At 38.2% G+C, this 22,029-nt stretch overlaps 2 protein-coding genes across 3 annotated transcripts in view; one reads left to right on the top strand and one right to left on the bottom strand.

Annotated features, from left to right (window-relative positions):
- Positions 1-22,029, top strand: part of mtor (mechanistic target of rapamycin kinase) — a 76,737-nt gene that overhangs the window by 22,194 nt on the left and 32,514 nt on the right. For both annotated transcript variants that reach the window (XM_058642047.1, XM_058642046.1), the window contains exons 27-30: positions 291-453; positions 1,728-1,873; positions 19,834-19,909; positions 21,786-21,925. In XM_058642047.1, the coding sequence (XP_058498030.1) occupies positions 291-453; positions 1,728-1,873; positions 19,834-19,909; positions 21,786-21,925 (525 nt within the window). The remainder of the gene's footprint in view (positions 1-290; positions 454-1,727; positions 1,874-19,833; positions 19,910-21,785; positions 21,926-22,029) is intronic.
- angptl7 (angiopoietin-like 7) lies at positions 4,566-7,837 on the bottom strand. Its single transcript, XM_058642048.1, has 5 exons — positions 7,303-7,837; positions 6,023-6,123; positions 5,715-5,909; positions 5,337-5,532; positions 4,566-5,243 (listed from the first exon to the last, which is right to left on the bottom strand). The coding sequence occupies exons 1-5, from the start codon at positions 7,661-7,663 to the stop codon at positions 5,074-5,076; spliced, it is 1,023 nt and encodes a 340-aa protein (XP_058498031.1). The 5' UTR covers positions 7,664-7,837; the 3' UTR covers positions 4,566-5,073.

Below are 22,029 nucleotides of genomic sequence, written 5' to 3'. Positions count from 1 at the left end.
GCAACTACATTGAAACAGTGAACAGTGAAACATCAGCTGCTGTTGTTGAACTGCTTAATATGAAGCTGTTTGATTGGTTGGATTATCTACTAGTTTCTAGATATGACTGTGTGTAACTATAAATATGAAGCAGACTGTTATTGAAAAATTCAAGACATACAATAAATACATTTTAGTTGATTATGATCACTGCTGACTAATCCCGAATTGGTTTAAACCCTACTGAAAATCAAATTTTAGTGTTGTGTCTCAGTTTGTCTTTGTTTTAATGATTCCTCTGTGGCCCACAGGGACCTCTTCAATGCTGCCTTCCTGTCTTGTTGGTCTGAGCTGAGTGAGGATCAACAGGATGAGCTCATCCGCAGCATTGAATTAGCTCTGACCTCCCAGGACATTGCAGAGGTCACTCAGACTCTGCTCAACCTAGCAGAGTTTATGGAACACAGTGACAAGGTGAGCACTGACCTGCAGCACACCACAGTTTCACTGTCATAGACTTTATATATACATCATATTTTATTAAAATGCTCGCAAGCCCATGTCTCAAGTTACATTTTCAAAGTTCAAGTCATTTTAAGTTCAAGGTTTTAATATTAGCTGCTAGAGCATTTAAAGATGTGGTGAGTTGGCCAGCCTATCATACATCTACAAGGCGCCAATGTTATTCATACCATCAATGATTTAACTTATCAGTGTTTGAGTTTTTGATAAACTGCCCTGCCTCTTTCAAGAAAAGAAAAATATGTACTCATGGGATGTTCATGACATAAACTGCAATACATGATGATGGCTACCATTTCAAAATTTGTTGTACTTCAATGTGTCTTCTGCTAGCGTAGCAGCAGCATTCAGTTGTCATCTGCTTTGATGTTGTTGAGGCCCACTCAATTACATGTCTCATCTTCCAGTGTCATAAACACATCTTAACACTAAATCATGCATGAAAACACTTAATGTTTTGGCATCAAGCATCTGCCAGAAAGTTAACAGATGCCAAATGGAGTCTGTGACCGCAAGTGTAAACAAGTGTAAAGTCGTTCTGTTAATGTATCGATGCACAGACGACACAAACCACCCAAGTTTCCTGATTTCTCCTCTTATTTCTGGAAACACCAATCCCACATCTACATATACTGCTGTATCTGCACTGTGCCATGATTTAAAGCTTCCACAACATCAATTCATTACATCACTTACCAGTTACTTCAAGTAAAAGAGAATTTTAAATTAAAGAAGAAAATGCCTAGAACCACATAAATACTTAATAGTTCGACAGGTGTTGGGAGACTCGTAAATGTTAAACATAGAACACCTTTCTTTTTGCCTGTTGTTTGACCACACAGGCTGAGCTAATTAGTGCAGATACCCTTAGGTTGAGGGTAAAGACCGTCATGGTTAGGTCATAATAACAGGTTTCATCAGGGAACCCCTGCTGTGAAACTGCAGTAGCAACGCACCAAGTGTCTCCTTCCAAGCCAGTGGAAAGAAGTGTCAGTGGTTTCTGTGGGCTTTCAGGTGTGTTTTTGCACCTAGATATGATGATGGATTATTAATAATAATAATAATAATAATAATAATCATAATCATCATGATTATAATTACTTATTCCAGTCTTTGAAAATGTATAGCAAATTAATTGCCAATAGAGGACAGTAAAGATCACAGACATTTTTTTTTTGTTCATTTTGGGAAGTACACATGTTTAAACAGTTTGTTTACTTTTTCAGGGCCCTCTGCCTCTCCGAGATGATAATGGTATTGTGCTGCTTGGTGAGAGAGCTGCCAAGTGTCGTGCCTACGCCAAGGCTCTGCATTACAAAGAGCTGGAGTTTCAGAAAGGCCCTTCACCTCTAATCCTGGAGTCTCTTATCAGGTAGGAGAGAAACAACCACAGCTTTTATAAATTGTGAGCAGTTTACCTCAGTCTTTCTTCTTCACAGAATATGACTGAATGAAATTAACAAGTGACTTTACACTAACAATATTCCAAATCAGGAGAAACAAATAATCTCTTGTAAAGTTTAAGATTACCACATAATTCAGTGCCATTATTAATCAAGTTATAGTTAATTCAATCTGAGCTTAATTAAAAGCTAATGTAGATTTCAATTCCGAGATTAGATACCTCTGGGATTAACAGTGATTGTATTAGAGGTTATGACTAAAGACAAACATTAAAAGACTGAGTCGATATTTAATCTAAAAATTCACAAAGAAATTATATCACACATATCCTCGTGTCCCATAAGCCTTTGATATGTTCTGTCATTTTTTTCCATCCCTTTTCTCATCTTTTTTTTTTTTTTCGATGTCTTTGGCATGGTATAGAGAAATCTGTTTTCCAGCCATCTAATTGGACGCTTGCCTCCTTTTCATCTGTGAGTGTCTGGACTTGTGTTTCTCAGGGGCCTGTTTTCAATTTCTCAGGAACCTTGATGATGATGAATGATGGGAGTCGGCACTCTGGTGTTTTCAATATCCCCATCTGGTTCTCACCTCTCCAGGATTTCCCATAAAAGATCTAGAGGCTAGTGTGCAAAAAATCCAATACGTAACCTGGCTTACTGAGTCGCAGCTATATTGGAAAAAATAATTGTCTTATTTCTTAACACTTTTAAATGAGGAGGAGGCATCGTCACTTTTAGTTAACTATGGCTGGAACTATTGGCTTATCCCCTGATTCAATAATATCACAATAGTTCTTCACTTATTCGGTTTGTATTGTGATTTATGAAGTATTGCAGTTCTACAAGTAGTTGAATACAATTTAATGATCTATTGCAATTATTGTTAAAATTTATACCACAACACCATGGAGAAAAATATCAGCTATACACTTCATGTACTTATGGATATCATGAATCATAATTCCAATCATAATTCACATTACATGCAGTCAGTCTTTCAGTAGCATCATCACTCTAAACCCCTTGCCTTCATCTTAAAGTATGCTTGAGAATAATCTGTTATTTAGATTAAAAACAATGACAGTAGTTAATTGGCTGACTAAGATCATTCCACCTTTTAGTTAAATTGCCCTCATTTTACGTTATGTACATTTATAAGACGTTGAAAGTAGTTAGAGGAATGAAAGCTTCTGGTGCTTTTATTCTAAAGCACCCATCTCATCCAGGACAGGAAGTGTTAATGTAGATGCTGTGAACTTAAAGCTTCCTTTGAACAAACAGACTAGCTGTTATTCAACTGTTAACAACAATTAAACAATTTATCATTCACTGAAACAGATAAAGTGAAGATTTATTTTCTGACTTTGACTAACCAGCAGCATCCAATTGTGATCTTTTTGGCAGGGATTACATCTTTCGTCCTTGGGGTTAATAGGTGTAACTACATTCGGAATTGTTACTTGTATTCTTTAAAGGCACAGTGTTAAATCTTAATGGAATTCAGTGCTCATAAAATTATGAATTGTTTGTTGTAAACGGTATGAAGGACTCTACTTTATCTACTTTCAGACTCTTTCAATAGAGACATTTGTAGCCCAGTAACAACAGAGGGACACTATTAATTAAAACTGTGTCATATATATATTAAAAGTTTTTTTATATAATTAATAGAATAATTGAGTTCAGTGATCCTAGCGCAAGTGTAGGGACTAGAGCATAGTTGCATATTGACCCGGTATTAATAAAAATGTGTAGCCATATTGTAACCATGGATCGTGGAAATACTTGTGAAGGGCATGCGTTATTAAGTTTAATTTGTTCAGATGTTTAGTGCTGAAAATGTATTAATAGAATTCTTAGAAATGTCTGCTGGTGGTCATCCGTTGTAGCTTATGTGAATAGTTTTATCCAGTGCCTGGACTTAAGCCAACAAACTGACTGTTGGTAAGTACATACTGTACATTAACAAACTCTGCCTTTAAAAAGGCTTGATACCTTTAACATTTCCACAATAGTTTCACTGTTTTCCATTATGTTACACTATGTCAATTCTTTTTTTTGTTGGAGACACTAGTTTGAAGATGTTGAGCTTTACCTTTCTAAAAGAGAAAGTCCCAGTCATTTGTCCCTGTCCAAGTGCCTTTTTAACTTGGACCACCATGGTAATTTCTTCTGAAGGGAAGGGATAAATGTTGTGCTTTAATTTGACTGACAAAGCCGACATCTGAGCCTGTGCAGGCAGTGCTTCCTGTCTGTAGGCATTCAAATGCTCTAAGGAATCCTGTGGGTCTAAAGCAAAATGCTGTTATTTTTGTTTGAGCAGTAAACCTGGAGGCATTTAACACGATGGTAGAAAAGTATGTGTGTGTGGTCCTCATTCCTGCATTTGGCTTTCGTGTCCAGAGACCTTTGCCCACAGTGTCAGGAGATGACCCATGAGTCAGAAGTCACTGGCTCAAGGCAAATATGTGGCTATTATTGGACATGAATGGACACAAGACTTTGCTTTGCTCTTAGACTCCCACTAAGTTTGACACATGGTGAAGTGGAATCTTGTTTGAAACACGAGTGTGTCACATTTCTTTTAAAAAATATCTTTATTTTCTATCACATAAAACAACATAATTACAGAGCTGTACACATTTTACAAATTAAACATTTCCATTATTAACGGTTAAGGTTTTAATAACATTTATTGGAATTCATAAGAAATACCTTTGGTGTTTGGTCCCATTCCAGCAACTTAGACAGATCCTAAAGTTTCATTAGCTCCTATCAGTCCTAATGATTTAAACCTGAACTAGACCATTCTAGACTGAAACTTGCTGCTACAATAATAATTTTGTGTCTAAATGATACATCCTAGTGCTTTCAGAGAGGAAATATTAAAATCTGGTTACCCAAATGGGACAGTGGTAAAGAGCATCTATTGAAGCTTTTAAAAAATAAAATATTTTACTGATAAATACACAAAATGAAGTACACTTTACAATCATACACGGTAGAAACATTACACATTCATCTGACTCAAACATAATCAGACCAACACAAACGATGTATTCATTCCTTTCGCAGTCAAGGGAAGGCTACATTTTAATTGACCAAGTATTAGTGAAATCTCTCCGCATTCATGCCCATCATGATCCAGGAAACACAGTGGAAGCACCTATGGTTGAAAACCCACTGGACGGACCTTCATCTCCACTTTCTTGAGGGAGTAGTTGGGCCCGTGCCAACCATACCAAGTGATCCCATCTGTGTTCTTTGTGTGCTCCCGGTAGCGATAAAAAACACCATTTAAGTTTGAGTCGGTGCAGCAGTTGTACCAGTAGCCACCTGGAGGGAAATGAAGATAAAAGAGAGATCTATTGTTAATTGAAAGAACATTCCTACATGTCTTGTTTTTGTTTGTTTTCTCTAATAATTTACCTTTGCGCAGAGAAGCACAGTCATCCACACATTTGTCATTGTCCTTGTGCATGGTGCTGAAGTTGGTGTTGTTGTGGTAGCGAAGGGAGTCTCCAGCGTTCCCACTATAGTTGGCAAGGAAGAGCTTGTAGCTGTTGAGCTCATTACTGATGGTGAAAAAACCATACTCAGCATAGCGTGTCTGTCCTTCCCAGTCCTGCATTGGAAAGCACACATAAAGTGATTAAAAGACAGGCAGCTTTTGAACCTGAGAATGTTGGCACCCATTGTTTGCCCAAAGTCTCTAAAAGTTGTCCCTTTTTTTGATTATATTAATGGGTTATGCAATGTTTTTGGTTTGTTTAGGCCTGCATGATTGCCATGTTTTCAAATAGATACCTCCAACTCAATTCGGAGCACAGTGGGCTGCCTTGTTAGACGGAAGATGTTGTCATTGCCCAGCCAGAAGTCCCCACGGATGGATCCAAATCCATTTTTGTACTGCTTCCAGTCACGGTTGAATGATGTCAGGCCGACTTTGCGCCTTTGGATCACAGTCCATCCGCCTCCTTTTGTATCCATATCGCAGAACACCTAAAAGCATTAACCATCTTTTAATACAGTGCAAAAAGTGAATAGGGAGACCTCACAATGCTCTTCCAAAAAGATGACACAAATGCTATATAAAGGGTTCAAATTTAACTTACGCTCAACTCGGGTGTCCCCAGAAACTCATCTTTGGGCAGTTTGTACTCTCCAGAGATCTTGTAACTTTTGGTGTAGAGTGATGCACAGTCATAAATTGCATCTGAAAAAAAAGAACATCTTAAGTTATTGAAAACCATGCACATTTAGATACATTCTAACAGCTTTGTGGATATTTGATTTTTTTGGGCATGTAAAAACCTTGCCTTCCAGAAGTCAACAATCTCAAACTAAGGTGTTGTGTTTTATAAGGCTCAGATTATTGCATGCATACTAATGTAATCTTTTACAGTATGGCCATGCCGTTAACAAGGCTATTGGATCACTGAGGAGCAATAAACCCAGTACTTAAACAAGTCTGTGTAAAAGAAAAAGAGATGGAAACCTTCCACTTCTAATCTTCAGATCCCTTCCTGTTCTGCTCTCCTTTCTCCAATTTACTCAAGTTTTTAAAAGGTTACTTGTTCAATTTGCCAGTGACATAAATGTGGCCATATTAGACCACATAGTTGAGGGATTGAAATAATAAACTACATCATAGCTACTTAACCTTTCTGCGCCAGCTAGTGCTGATTAGTGGTGTATTAAAGTTGACTTGAATGGTGGAGATGATTTTCCTTTGATGGAACTGCCACATAGGCCTCTAGCTCCAAACTAATGCCTTTGACTGATTTGGACAAGGCTGATTAAAGCTTTTTGACGGCTACCATAAATAAATATTTGACTGATATGACAATTCAAAATCATGTTTCAAAATCAAAACATTGGCAAGCACATTCAAAAAAAAAAATTCCGAGTACTCTCAATTTGTTGTGTACCAGGGTATTGGTAGTTAAGAAATTGTACTAAAAAGAAGCCTTATTATGTGGTCAACTTGACATAATTTAAAAAAAAGAAAAAAGGCTTTCCTTCAATATAAATAAGAAAATCTAGAAATGGTTGCCAGACAAAAGGTACATTTGAAGTTCACTCATGTATAATATTTCTGTGTCCATATGTGGAATGAATTTCACAGCAGCTGCTCAGTCGCAGGCTAGTGAAAATAAGTGGCAGGTCAAATATGCACAACTGACGCGTTAGGTTCACCATGTGTGAACACTTAACAGTCTCTCCTGAGGAATATTTAGTTGACATACATTGCTTTCACATACATTTAAATGGGCAAAAATGCTAAGTTTAACCATATTCTTGCATTTAAAAAAACACACCAACAAGCTGCATGCACAACATCTTGACAGTGTGTCATTTCATTGTTTGCCTATTACAAAGTATGGAGGCTCACCTGATGAGGTCTGAGTGGCAGATTGCAGGGTTTGTAGCTGCATGATCTCCACACGGTTGTTGATCTCCGAGTATTTGCTCTCTGCCTCCGTAACTCGTGCTTCTTGCTGCCGGTTCTGTTTGTCCAGCTCCATTATTTGCCTCACAACGTTCAATAAGTCTGTCCCCTGCTTGCGACTCAGCTCCTCAAGGATACTAGTCAGATTGGCTACCTGGACCTTGAGAGAGCGCACATCATCGCAGCACTGAGCCTTGGCTGGCTTTGATGTTGCCAGTCTCTTTCTGGGACTCTGGGCCCATGCTTCTGCTAACAGAAGCAGTGTCACCCCTAGAGCCACTATGCTCAACCTTTCCTTTGCCATTTTGTATACAAATGCTCTAGTTTTTCACACAACCTCAGTTGTCTATGATCAGAAGTAGTCAGTCCCTGTAAAATGTCTTTGCTAGAAATATTAGCTTTGCCTAACCAGTTGAGTTGGAGCTCTCTATTGACTTACAGCCTACCACGGCTCTGTCTTATTTCCTCAGTGAAGCCCTCCTCTGCCTGAGCATCTTAAATATTTTGCATGTGGGTCCACCCCCTCTCTCTTGGTGCACACCAGTTACCGGCCTGATCCTCTCCAACCTTATGGGTGGGTCCTCCCCTAGCCCACCTCTGCTTCTACCCTCATCTTACTTTCTCCAATCCCCACATTTCTCCTTTCTTTATTGGGTGATTCAGTTTTCTGGGCAGTAATGTTGCTCAGCAATTGCCTGGAAGAGCAACGTATTGGCTGAGGTGTGAGAAGTGATGGCTTTTCCCAGATATGTTGCTCTTCAGTGTGTGTGCTACGTGTTACTCTGAAACAGAAAACTCTTTAATTATATTTAACTTAATCTGCTACACCGTTAAAACTTGTGCATCCTTGCTTTTGGGAGTTGTATGTAATTTTCCCGTCTTAACACTTTAATTATCTGTTAATGACAGATGGTACTATAACCTCGGGGCTAACCATTTCTTCAGAAAATTTGGTCTTTACATGCCGAAAGATGTGTGAAGTCACTAAGTAGTCTTAATTGTAGGTTAAGTGCTCTATTGATGTCAAAGCAGGCGTGTTCTACCCTGAGCTTTTTAGCATCAGATTTCAAAAGGGTGTTGATACAAAATGAAAGCTGAAAACGCCAGGATTAAAGTAGACCAAAAATTGCATGACACATCAAGAATTTGTTCATGAGAATGTCTGAATGTGCTTTCAACATGTGTCAAGGCTTTATACTTTGCCATTGCACATGCTTAAATGGTTTTACTGTTACCCACCAGAGAACCACAATTTATGAATAGCAGATGGTAATGGCAATTGTTACAGCATCCAATATATTCATACTTTTACATTGTAAAAATCTGATTCCTAAAATTATAAAGCAAGTGGGAAAATTGAGAGGTTCTCCTGAATCCCCATTTTTTATTTTATCCCCAACTCCCCCGAGAAGCTGCCAGCCCTGCTAACTTCACAGAAGAGGCCTAAGGGGTCTTGTGTTGGGCGGTTTATCGGTGTATGTCATGGGTCATTATGCCATGATCCTGCATGACTACCATGGTAATAGACAATTATGAATAACAGAATATGTAAACTGCTGTGATGAAGGCAAAGACTATGCTGCAAATGCCGGAAGTGCTATACAGCATTAACCGAGACATGGCTGGACTAAGACATTCCTGTCAGTTTTGACTTGTGCTTTATTGCTTTTCCTTTCTCCACATGGACTGGAATGAACTGTCTGGAAAAGATGAAATGCCAGTTAGTCAGTCAAAATGTTGACAACATACAGTTAACAGATGTATTCAATCAAAGCAATGAACAATTAGCATGCTTAAATCTCGCCAACCAGCAATCTTGTTTATAATAAGTGTATCTTGTACACACTGATGATGTAGTGCTCTCTCAAGCTTAAACTAAATTGGAAAGATCAGTAAGTCAAGATATAGTGCATATCACTGGACTACAACTTTAAAGGTGAAATACAGGACTGTGCAAAAGTTGTAGGCCACCACTAGATTAGTATAATATAGTTGTTTTAGCAATGCTATAATGACCATGCATTGTATAGTTAAACTGATTGACAGCTTGCCAATATATAACTTTCAGTCACTTCATTCCAATCCAAATACCAATGGTCACAGAAATCAACAGACATAAATACAACGAAGCTTGTGATGACTTAAGACAACATACATAACTCTCAGAATCAGGTTTATTGCCAGTTAAAGTTTAAACAATACTAGGAATTTGCTCTGGTCAGTGGTACACACATAGAGACAGACTACCTACTACCAATACGATGAGGCTTTTTCAGGCAAAAACATGTTTTTTTTATGGGGTCACCTGTATGGTTGATGGTTTGAAAGAGGAGTGAAAGAAGCCATCTATGTTAACCTGGAGAAACCATCACTCAACAGAGGAGGTGGACTAAGACGCCAACTAACAGCCACCTACAATGCTGCCCCGAGCTCTCTTCCAAAAAGGATCAACAAGCAAACACATAACAACAGTGAAGTCCAACAGCTATACAATAGTAGTGTCTGTCTTTCGGGTGACCCTACTGACAATTTCACACCTTATGTAAGGTGTAACCAACAACCTGACACTGGGCGTGCTGAACGTCTGCATTGTTCAACTTAAAAACTCTCTAGACAGGTATCAGCCTCCGATGTTAAACACCTGTTTTTTCTTACCAGCTAGTTAGAACTGAAGAAGCGTCTTGGATGAGAGGTGAAATGTCTTCAACTCAAGCATGTCCAGTCGCCTACAGCAAACTACTGAAGAAGACTATGACCTGGATGATTGAGAACCTTTACCGACAGTTAGAGAACTTAAGCTAACCTTGGCTTAAGTTCCCAGTGTGGCTTCCTTGTCCCCTTCCACTAGCAGATCTGTTGGGGTCTGTTGTCAGCTTCCTCTCCACTTTCAGCTGTCTATATTTAAATGCATCTTGACTGCAGACACTTGTTTTTCTGGTACTGTGGTCGAGGCATTTTTGAGAGTTGTACAGAGGCATTTTGGGTCTGGTATTGTTTAGTACGTTGATGCTTAGCAGTTAGCTGCTCCACTCTTTCTGCGGGCATCCCTTGTGTTAAAGTGCTACTAGCTGTTTAACTGGGCTGGTGGCACAACAGACCAAACAAAAACATCAACACAGTTTGTGGCCTGCAAATTAAAGGCAATCAGAGATGGCAGACTTAACCCCATTCACCCAACAAGCCTCTGTCACCCTGTTTGTATAACAGACTCTGCGGCTCAACGGTAGAGCATCTGACTCCAGATCAGAAGATTGCGTGATCAAATCCACGTCAGGGTCAACATTCTTGGGCCTCTGTTGCTCATATTGCAAGCAAGTGTGTAAACACAGAGTCACCAAAGACAATACTTCACTCCCACTCTGTGTAAAACAATGTGTAGTTTGTATAAGCATGTGCACATATTTACGTGATGGATTTTGTTTCATTTATGTTATGGCGTTCACACATATTGTTGAAAGACTAATTGGCTGCCTTGACTCACTAATAGTGAGTCAGTTACATTATTTTATTATTTATTTGAAATTATCTAATGTCTGGAAGCACAAAGCTGTGAATTGGGCAACACATTGGGTTGAATGTATCAAATGTGGAGCAAAAACAAAACTTGAGTTTCACCCTCTTCTGCCATTGTCTTGCATTATCCTCCATCACCAGTCGTGCTTTGTTTTTCTTAAAGCCTTTAGGTTTTTGAGTCTCTCTTGCCAGATATTTGGCAAGGTTCCCTCACTTTTCCTCTCATGATCAGGCAAATAAATGCTTTTTCCTCGGCATCACCCTTGCATCATGGGAACTTTCAGATATGATCATTTTCACTGGCATATTCCTCCATAAGAAGGTGTAAGCCACTCTTTTCAACCCGTCACCACTTGTGAATGTCCAAGTTACTCATTGCATGCTTTTGTGGACATGTGTTTAACATTTTTGTGTATTTGTTTAAACTGTAAATTGCATATGGGAGCAATCAAATAATTTGTTGTCCATAAAAACACATTTTGAAGATATTAGGCCACTTTCATGTTCGGCTAGCTGTATGACTTTAATTGGTTGACCCCAGCTATTGGATGATATCCACTGAAGAGGAAACTATTTAAATTACACAAAACAGAAATTGGCTGGTCTTGTTCTTACAAGAATAAGAATTTTTATCCTCATCATTTCCTTTTTTATCCTCCAGTCCCTTTATGTATGAATACTATTTCTACAGTGGTCAGATGTTTCTGACTGTTCAATAATGTGGTGTTAAATGATGCATGGTGAGTGTTGACCTCCCTGTAAATCATAACCCTTACTCATTGATGTACTCTATGTCGGTCTCTTTTGGAAAAAAAGAAAAATTTGGAAAATGTGCCTCTCTGGATTCTCTCATTGTCCTAACTGCTCTCTGAGTCACATCTCACTTTGCAGCAATGCATCCCAGAGGCATCACTTTCCTTTGGCCCTGGACTGTGTCATTCAGTGCTAGAACAAGAAAGTCCAGCTCCATGCTGTTTTATATGTTCAGCAACATGCTGTGTTTTCCTTAGAAACAGCTTCTTTAAACACCTCTTTTGCTCTAACCGTGTCTCACCAGGCTCGATGATGAATGCTTGGCTCCTTTTGAAATTAGACGAACTTACTAAACTTGAACCAAAGCCTCTTCTTTATACAACTTCCTCGGGAAGACAGCACATTTCATTGAACAAATGTTTCTTTTTATTTGGAGACGAGTAGCACCCTGTGCTGTGCTAGTTGTAGGAGTCATCTATGTTTTATGAGTGTGAGCTGACTGAACTGAAAGTGTTTTTAGTCTGAATATTCTCACTGATGGCTTTTGTGTCCGAATATACACTGGAAAAAAATTTTGTAATCTAACAGTGACCACTGGGACCAAACTGTCAGCAGACTACGCATGGCTTCAATTACAGGAAAAGGCAGAAGGTAGAAGCAGCAGCCAGAGAATTCCAGAGCTTCTATCTCAAAACTTTGAAATTACATAATCTTTATTGACAGTAACCTCTTCCACCGGTCTGTCTGTCTGTCTGGCTTATTTGGAAGTGTAATATTTTTACTCAGTATTTTTTGATTTATTGTATCCTGTGTTAAGATTAAAAGTACAAATCAAAGCTGAAGGTAAACATTCAATTCAATTCCGTTTTATTTGTATAGTGCCAAATCACAACATACATTATCTCAAGGCACTGTACATAGTAAGGCAGAAACCTTTTCAATAATAAAGAAAAGAGAAACCCAACAATTCACACAATGAGCTAGTACTAGGCATCAGTGATCAGAGAAAAAAACTCCCTTTTAACAGGAAGAAATCTCTGACAGAACCAGACCCAAAAATGTGTGGTCATCTGCCTTGACCGGTTGGGGTGAAAGGAAAAATGGAGGTGAGGAGAGGTGGGGGACAAAAAGGGGGGAGAGAAAGTGGAAGAGGGATGCGAGACAGAAGAAAGAGACCAGGAGCAGATATATAACAATTATATCAAGTTATAGGTTTAGACAGGACATTTCTGAATCACTTATGACATGTTTATAGTACTACAATGTCATTGTAGTACCTTTCTTCCTCTTTTGAATTTTAGATTATCCTAGAAGCAGTATGGTTTTGATTTATATTTGTTTAAAAATATATATAAATAATAATAATAATAATAATAATAATATAAAGCTGAATAATAGTGTCAAAATGAAGAAATGGTGTTATTAACTGCTGTATAGCAATTTTGATAGTACAGTCGCCATCATTAACGCTGCTGTGTTATTTTACTGAAGAACCCTGTAATCCTATTTATCTCAAGTGCAAGCTAATATTGCAAAGCCTTTGCTGTAGCCATGGAAAAAGTGTGATCCATTTATTTTTTATAAATGTTATTTAGTTTGAACAAGCAAAGAAGACTTGATGTTTAAGACCAACCAAGTGTGGTGGGTTTGTTATACATTATAAAATGGATACTTTTGGTTCGTAGCTCCACTGTCTTTTATGCCTTGCTTAATTGCTAGTATTTGAAAATAGGAATGGCATGCCTGGTGGTGCGTTCAGGCTGTAATAAAGTCACCATTCATTTTAAATGCCTAAAGCAAACAGCTAAGTTGCCATAGATTTGAATTTCTTAGTAAAACAAAGGACACTGCGATCTCCACCTCAGTAAAACCCGGTCACGAATAGGGGAAAAATAAACTGTTCCATATTTTCTATAATAAAGGAAACGATATGCACCAGTGCATCCTCTAACTCTGAAGTGGCAGCCCTCATGTCCTGGCAGACTATCAAGTGCTCTGATGGCTTAAGCTGGTGATGGCTACCAGGTGACATCTGCTGTTATGCTGCAAACTGTCTGGCCACTCACCACCTTACAAACCAGTAGCTGGGACAAACAGTACTGGATGGGAAGCAAATGGATTAGCCACTATCCCTTTAGATTACATCCCCCTCTCCTGTATAAGCAAAGCTGGCCATGTGGCGCTGCTTCAGAGAGACATTTCGTGACACTGGGATATAAAAGCACTCGGGACAGAAAATTCTTATGCCAACATTCATAGACTCTATCACAGGCCCTTTACATGCCTGACATTCACATTGCTTGTTATATTGATTTGGGGGAGGAAGCAATCGCAGCACGAGTAGATTTCAGTTGATCAAAGCAAAATAGACACAGTAAATACATCACAGATATATGTATCTAAATATTTTTTTTACTGAAATTGTAATCAATATGCCATCTGCAGATACTGAGGCCCCTCCAAAAAACAATATAAGGGTCTCTTTGTCTACATAGCAACAGCAGCATTCCAATGAGGTGACTTTCAGTTTTTTTGGGGGGGTGGTGGCCGCTGGAGACGCTTTGTACTATTGGCCTCTTGACCTGGAGGCGAGGAACCCAGGAGAGGCATTCTGCAGTGGTGTCCCAATGTGTTGATAGTGTGGTGTAAACATGGGTGGAATAGTTTCTCTGGCTGATGTCTCCATGACTCCCTAACACACCTAACATACTTACTAAGAAAAAGAAACGTGTCATGTAAAGTCATGCAAAAGAGTGGACCGTTTTCTCTCCGTCTACCTTTTTCACTTGACTATTTTGTATAGAATTTCTTATTTACGTTGTAAAAATGCGTCATTCCACCTGATTTAGTCTTTACAAAGAAATTGTTTTGAAGTGTAATAGTAAGTGTTTCCCTCTGCTGGGCGACATTGGGTTCGTCAGATGAGTTACTCCTCTATAGCTGCACTCATCCCAGTTCAGCCTGGAAGGAGATAGTTGTCTGAGGTAACCACTTCCTTAGCCTCCCTGTTTTTCACATGCAATGATTTAATACTGTCTCTAAAGACAAGCAGAGACCCAGATCGCTATTGGGTAATGGCAACCTGTTGCTTATTACTTCCATGAGCTTATGCTATTATTGAAGCTTTATGTTGTGTTCCAGTATTAGTGTTGAATGACACTGTTAGGATATGGTATTTTTTTTAAAGATATAATCTAAATAGTGAATGGTGGTGTCATTGCATTTCTGAAAGGACTGTATCTCTGGACATGGAATGGTTTGTTTTTTTGTGTGGCTGTCAAAGTCAGGGCATTTCAGTTCTAGACTCTTACAAACAGGAGATAACGCACCAGCACCTGCTTTGAATTATTTCAGAAATAGAAAATCAGGAGAGTTCGCAAATTTGTTTTGTTTGAAAACGGGCATCAATTGAAATGCAGAACACAAGTCCTTCTGCTAGTTTCCACAGCACTTAATCATTACGTTTCAGTATGTACTATGTATTTTTGATATACTTGAACAAAGTAAACAGTACAGTTTCAGATTTGTGACATTTTAATTTCCTTTTAAACGTTTTAGACCCATTAATGTAATTGTATCTTTCTTCCCTCTTTAAAATTAGAATAATTTGAAACTGATCATTTTATCCAAAAGAAAAGTTTGAGGAAAATGTTTTAATGTGCACTAAATATCAGTGATTTATTTCCTTAGAAGGCAGTCAAGCGTTAGTTGTTAATCAAATAAAGGACCTAATCACTTAATGCTGAAGATCTTTGAGATATCTCCAGGTGTGACTGTAGTTTCAGTTTTTACTTTGTAGAGTCGGTTTAAATAAAACATGCGTTTATATGTGGGTTTTACTTTTTGAAGAATGTATTTAATTTGTGCCACATACGAGCCAGAATAAAATCATAGTTAAAAACAGTAAATCCGTCTTGGCTCACTGTAGTATGTCTGATTGGCTAGACAATTCTTTTGTAAACATGAGCTCACCGTGGACATACTTTTAATTTCTTATAGGGCATTCTCATGCCCTATTGCCATGGGAAGTTTGTTTCAGAGACAGTGTAGTGAGCGTCATCAACAAAGGTCCAACTCCACCCATTTTTCATCTGTAGTTTGCTATGAAATGGCCTGCACACTGGAAAGAACTCCCCAATGTGCCAGGATAGTTAGGTTTGTTCTCAGTATATTGTAATGTAAATTGCATTCTGGCTAACCCAAAGATGAATGGCCCCAACAGGACGGAGACTAGATAAGTATTTTTTTTCCGACGGTGCAAATGTAAGGAAGAGTGGTGTGAAAGATCTGCCACTGAAATGGGCCAGATATTGAGTCTCTGTTTCAGCATGCCTCAGTCACATGGAACGATTCAGCCCTCTTGACAGTGTCCAGATTCATGCCTCCATCAACATTCCGCCAAACCAAACTATCAACTGAAAATCAGATAATTTATATGTGCAGCTTTTTTTCTCCTGTCAAGTCACCAAAATTACTTTTGCACAGCCCTATAAGTTTAAAGATTTCTTCCCTTCAAGAACTCAAGAATAAAATCAGGTTGTGCATGAGTGATTTCCCCATACAGGTTTTGTGTGTTTATTGACAGCATAGTATGATCATGTTTAGTGGTAGACCCTCCAAATAATCAGTGTATTATGATGGCCGTAGCATCAAAATAGTCTTGGACCACTTTCCCATAAGTGGTTCTAGAATTTGAAATATCTCTTTATATTTCAGTATACCTCTACAACATCAAAGGTAAAAAGAAAAAGGTAAATTAATTTATCGGGTCTCGATTCAGCAAATCCTTGAATTTAGATAACCTTCCCCATTTTTTGAATTATGCTCAACGTTAGGGAAAGGAATCAGCACTTGGCAAGAAGATGGTCCAAAAATCAGCAAGGATTAAGTGGATATTTTACTAATTAGTTTAGATTAGGTCCACTCATGAGGTTTGATTTTTTTCCCTCACTGCGAGCCTCACTTAAAGCTTTACTCTCTGTAGGGGGAAATATGTACAATTTACTCTGGGATCATTCTCTTTTCTCAATGAAATATCCAAGCCAGTTGAGTTACGACTCCTTGTAGTTTTCTGACAATGTACGATGTCTTGTTATTGTTCTTTTCTCTACTTAATGATATTTAAATTGTAATAGTGTTTGTTTGGCTTTACTAATAGGAGAAAAAGATGGATTATTTATCAGTCATAAAGTGAACTGAAAGTCAAAGCTAATTATATAACTATTCATTCAAAAATACATGCCTTTTAGTGAACACCCATACCAGCATTTTTTTGTTTGCATTAAAGATTCAATTTACTGGCCTCATACTTGTAAAGAATTGTATCAAGGACCTCACTCTCTAAATGTCTGCGAGAAAGAGCTGCATGTTAAGCTCATTTAGGGGTTTTGAATTAAACCTCAAATAAATCTGATGCAGGACACACCACACATTGTCTAAAATTCATGACAAAATATAATAAATCAGTTTAACAGTTGATAGAGTTTAAGCTCAAGTGCTTTTCAATGTCTTCCCAATGCCTTGGGCATGCAAGTCACCAAAAAAAAAAAATGCCCCAGTTAGGAAGTGATTCTTGTAGCGCTGCACAAGAAAGTGGCTTGACAGTGGTCTCATGATGTTTTCTGCTTGCTAATAAGTTGATGACGTTTTTGCTTGAGGACAACATTGTCATCTGAATGCATTTAAACTTCATGTGTTCAGAACTGGCATCCAGATGGTTCCAGCAAAGGGACAATGCATTCTCCAGAGTCAACAAGAGAGTAAACCCTCTCCTCAGATGAAACCACATCTGTGCACCCTTAGTGCACCTTGTTTGTATGTGTTGGAATGTGGAGACCTTGCAACTCTTTGTTCAGTTGGTGCTTAAAATGTAATTTATTGATAAATATAATAAGTTATATTTGTAAGTCCAAATATACAAAACATACCCATGTGATGTCGTCAGTGGTAGTTGTTGTTTTTATTGCAAACTGTGGGGTAATTATTTAATTTGTTGCTGAAACGGTCCATAGCACTTTGTCACAGACCAATACTCATTTACAAAAATGAGCTCACCTTCTCGTGTTATGTAGTCACTAGTCACACTGAGTAGTTGGATTTCCCTCAGGTCATTAAGTCTGACGGTCTCTGTCATCTGTTTACACCAGCATCTTTTGAAAAAGTAACCTCAATTGCTGGAGACTGTAAGGACAATTCTCATCGTCATGCAAAATGTATTTATTTATTGATTTTTTCTTTTCTTTTTTCTTTTAGTTTGTGGTGAATCATTTAACAGCAGAGAATTATAACTGGCCAAAATCCTTAATTTATTGGTCCAGTGTGTAAGAATTAATGGTAAGACTGCAGATTGCAGCAATCTACAGTGGCCCTCACATACCATACCTTCATTTGCATAGAAAGCCTTTTCTACAAAATACAGAAAGTGCTTTGCATTTGGGCTGCTGTGTAAAACATGGTGGTTCAAGATGATGGACATATAAAAAGAACCTAACACATTTTCTTTTTTATTTTTAACATGTCGTCATTGACAGTAGTTGGAGAAAAGTGGGTGATTGCCGGAAAACAAGTTACAGAACATTTTTCTTGAAAGAGCATTGAGTTATAAAGTCAGCAAGCCTTATGAAGGTTACTTGCAGCAGTCAGATCTGCATTTTCCTTTCAGGTTAAAATATAGCTCCTGTTTCAATTTTGTTTCTTTTAACCTGTCACCATCTCATCTGCTCCAGCAGTTTTTTTAGCATTGGCTTGACCACCGGCTGTGCCTTCTCATCACGTGTCTGGCCTTTACCCTGTGTCATACTGAGTTTCTGACATGAGTGTTCTTCTTCAGGTTATACCTGCTGTCGTCAGGAACTCTGCAGCATAGGATTACTCTTTAAATGCTACATTTTACAGACGAATGGGCCGTGGCTGCTGTTGAGGAAATATAATAGACTTATGGTTCAAATGAGTGTTTCCAGATGTGGTGGCGGCGTGGGTGAGTGAGGATGTACAAATGAGATCTGTGCTGTATTGACAGATAACGCATCATTTGTCAGACAAGTGTGACAGATGTCAATTGGTGCATTTACTTCTCCCCCCTGAAAAAAACATATCCTGAAAGAGGAAAACATTAATTGTATTAAGGCAGGTTGCGGAGTTTACTGGCAATGGCAAGTGTACCTCCACGTGATGAATACATTACTTTTCTTGGAGGAGCATGGATGGCACAGGAGTACACTTCTCACCTAATACCAAAGAAACCTGTGGTGCAATGTCAGTGTTTCCACTGGCTAGATGCAGTATTATAACAGTTTCAGTGTTTGTGGTTGGTAAGCTGGTGAGCGACCCACAACCGTGTCTTCAAATCACTGATTCACACTGACTCATAAGTGGTTTCACAGACATGGGTACGATCTGGCAGAACCAACATCTTTTTAGAATCAGGCCGGTGAAGCCTTTTTTTTTTCTTTTTTAAATTTTAACTACCCCCAAGTCAACAGTGGCGTTAGCAGCAATGCATAATACTGTTAACATACAAATTTATGGGATGACATAATGACACAGGGCAGTAAAAGGGGGAGGATTTTTTTAATTAATGTTAGCTTTGGCTACAGTATCTGCAGAAAGTTTCCAGATTCCCTCACGTTTTGCAAACTTGTTGTTTGTTTTTTTAGATGGATATAAATTGCCAATCAGACTGTAACCCATAACGACAAAGTGAAAATGTGTTTTTACAGCGTCTTGACAAATCAAAGCTGAAAGCCGTGATTTGATTCAGACCCTTTGCTGCCACATTCCAAGTTGTGGTTTAGTGCATCCTATTACTTTAATTAGCCTTGACAGGTGTCTAAAACTCGGCTGGAGTTGACCTGTGGCAAATGTTATTGATGGGACATAGTTTGTCATTTTGGGTAATTAAGTTTAGGCTTGTGGGCAAAATTGCCGTTTTCTTTTAATCAGTATAAAATTAAATCTCTAACAAAAAAAGCCCACAAAAAAGTGTCCGACAGCAGTTTCTTCCTAGAAAAAGCCAAACATTTGACATCCTGCCAACACTTATCTGTGTATAAATACTCAAAAAGAGTGATGTACATTTTTACTACAAATTAACTACTATTATTTAACCACTGCTAATAATTGCCTACACTCCAGTGTAGTCAACATAATCAGTAATCTTATAATGTCTGTTAAGTGAAAGCTTGTCTTTGTTTTTGTCTTATCTTGCAGCATCAACAACAAACTACAGCAGCCAGAAGCTGCATCTGGGGTGCTGGAGTATGCCATGAAACATTTTGGGGAGCTGGTGAGCACTTTTTTTTCCTGTCTTTATGTGCCTCTGATCAAGGTCGGAAGCCTTATTTTAGGTTGCATTCAGACTGGGACAATAGAAAGAAAAAGACCCTGTAGATTGTTTCTAAAATTGTGCTATATTCACGGCACACAGACTTTAAACATCCTGTCTCAAGCAAGTATGATACTCATTGCATGGTCTGTGTGTGCATATACATATTCAAAATCATTAAAACTCAGACACCCAGACATTTAGAATAATAATAAAAGTAAATAATAATAACATATTGTGTTTTATTTGGTCTCTTGTCTGCATTCACGTCTTCCCAGGGTATCCTATCCCCATTTCACACTATTGAACATGGGGAAAGAGTCATATGAGACACAAACCCCCAGATCACCCTGTTCTGAATGTGCAGCATGTGGAAAAAACATCTGCTGTTTTGTTTAGTAGTTTGGGGGCAAGGAGCAAAGTTATGGACGTTTTTTTCAGTTTGACTGGATATTTGGATTCTCTTAAACGTTCATGAACTTATTATTTCTCTCTGTTGTGCATTTTACAGAAAATACTTGTGGCTAATTTGTACTTTTTTTTTCTACATTCCAAAACTGTAAGAATATCATGGAGTGATTTGTAAGGTTCTTGGCTAAAATTATTCTAACTCTCAAAGTTTTAATATCAGTCAGGTTGTTTGCATGGAAATGCTAGACACTGACATTTTATTTTATTGTGAAGCAACAACATTTTTTAACCACTATTTTTGTGTTCATGTCTGCTCATCCTCTATGATATTGAAACCCTGGTGTTTCATATTGTCAATGGAAAAAAAGAGACTGAATCAATTTGTGGTAGTCAGTGTTGATTTTGTGGCGACCTGCCACACTTTGGTCATTGTATTTGAAACCCTGGTTGGCTACTACTCAACCCTGGTTTCTGCATTTGCTCAACAAGACACAGTCTATTTATTATTCAAATGGAAGATTGTGTTTGCCTAAACCCATTACATTTGAAAGAATTAAGGAGACCTTTTGGCACATTCACATTCTAACATACAGAAAGTAAATATAAAAGCACTACACAGAATGAAGCACATGGATAGTTTAGAAATTGTACAAGGCTATAATTTAGATGTGTTCTTTTTTAGGTGATTGTTGGCACATAAAATACATAAAATTGTCATGGAGGGGGGATGGAATCCCAGGGTAAACTAAATTGATGAATTCTATTAACAAACCAAGTTTTAAATTTTTCCCACAATCTTCAGTTGTCACAAATCCAGATACATGTGTTTGACTGTGTTAATGACATACTTACTGTCTGCAGTCAGTGGTGGAAAAACAGGGCAGTGTTTAGAGACAACTTAAACATTCCTAATTCACTTGTTTTTTTATGAAGGGGTAGTTGTAGTCAGAAGTTGGGACAAAAGTGTTTTCCAGCCATTAGGGCGCCTAAGGTAAATGTCTTTCCTTTTGCCTTTGTGAGCTGCATTTATGCTTCTCTGTAAGAGCATGGGAAAAGTGAAAAGACTCAGTAAAAACTGTTTCACTGTGTAGTTCCTGGAACGTTGTTTATGAGGTAACCATTTGGAGAGCTGTACTGACTGGGGGAGGAAAAGGTTGAGAAAAGGTTGTAAGAATTATGAGTATGTGTATTGAATGTATTTATAGTATATTTACATAGTTTCAAGGCCAGTTGTTGAAGTTATTTGTTTGTGGATCAGAGTTCCAAAGTCTCTTTGAGCTAAAAAGTAAAGAAAAAAAAACAACTATTTATTTTAATGTCAAATGATTGAGATGGTCAAAAACAATGGTCTGGCTGAATGACAAAATACCAATTCATTTGTCAATTGTGTGGAATTTAGGACTTTAATGGTATCTTTTTCTACTAGGAAATCCAAGCCACATGGTATGAGAAACTACACGAGTGGGAGGATGCCTTGGTGGCATATGACAAGAAGATTGACATGAACAAAGAGGACCCAGAGCTCATCCTGGGCAGGATGCGCTGCTTAGAGGCCCTGGGAGAATGGTATGTCCTTACTAATATCTGTTCTGTTCTGTTGATCTCAGTGGTTCCCTGCAAAACTCATTCAAAGCTGCCTATGGGTCTCTGATTGATTGATACATCTTTGT

The sequence above is a fragment of the Solea solea genome, chromosome 11 (assembly GCF_958295425.1).
Source record: "Solea solea chromosome 11, fSolSol10.1, whole genome shotgun sequence".
NCBI lineage: Eukaryota > Metazoa > Chordata > Actinopteri > Pleuronectiformes > Soleidae > Solea > Solea solea.
The sequence above is the reverse complement of the archived record's forward strand: the minus strand, read 5'-3'. Positions and strand labels throughout refer to the sequence as shown.

What these genes read in the sequence shown, in the direction of transcription:
- angptl7 (XM_058642048.1), bottom strand. Translation starts at nt 7,663, where the DNA reads ATGGCAAAGGAAAGGTTGAGCATAGTGGCTCTAGGGGTGACACTGCTT. An exon ending in TGGGGACACCCGAGTTGAGC is followed by an intron (nt 5,910 to 6,022) that starts GTAAGTTAAATT and finishes TAATGCTTTTAG; the next exon opens with GTGTTCTGCGATATGGATAC. An exon ending in CTGTGCTTCTCTGCGCAAAG is followed by an intron (nt 5,244 to 5,336) that starts GTAAATTATTAG and finishes ATTTCCCTCCAG; the next exon opens with GTGGCTACTGGTACAACTGC.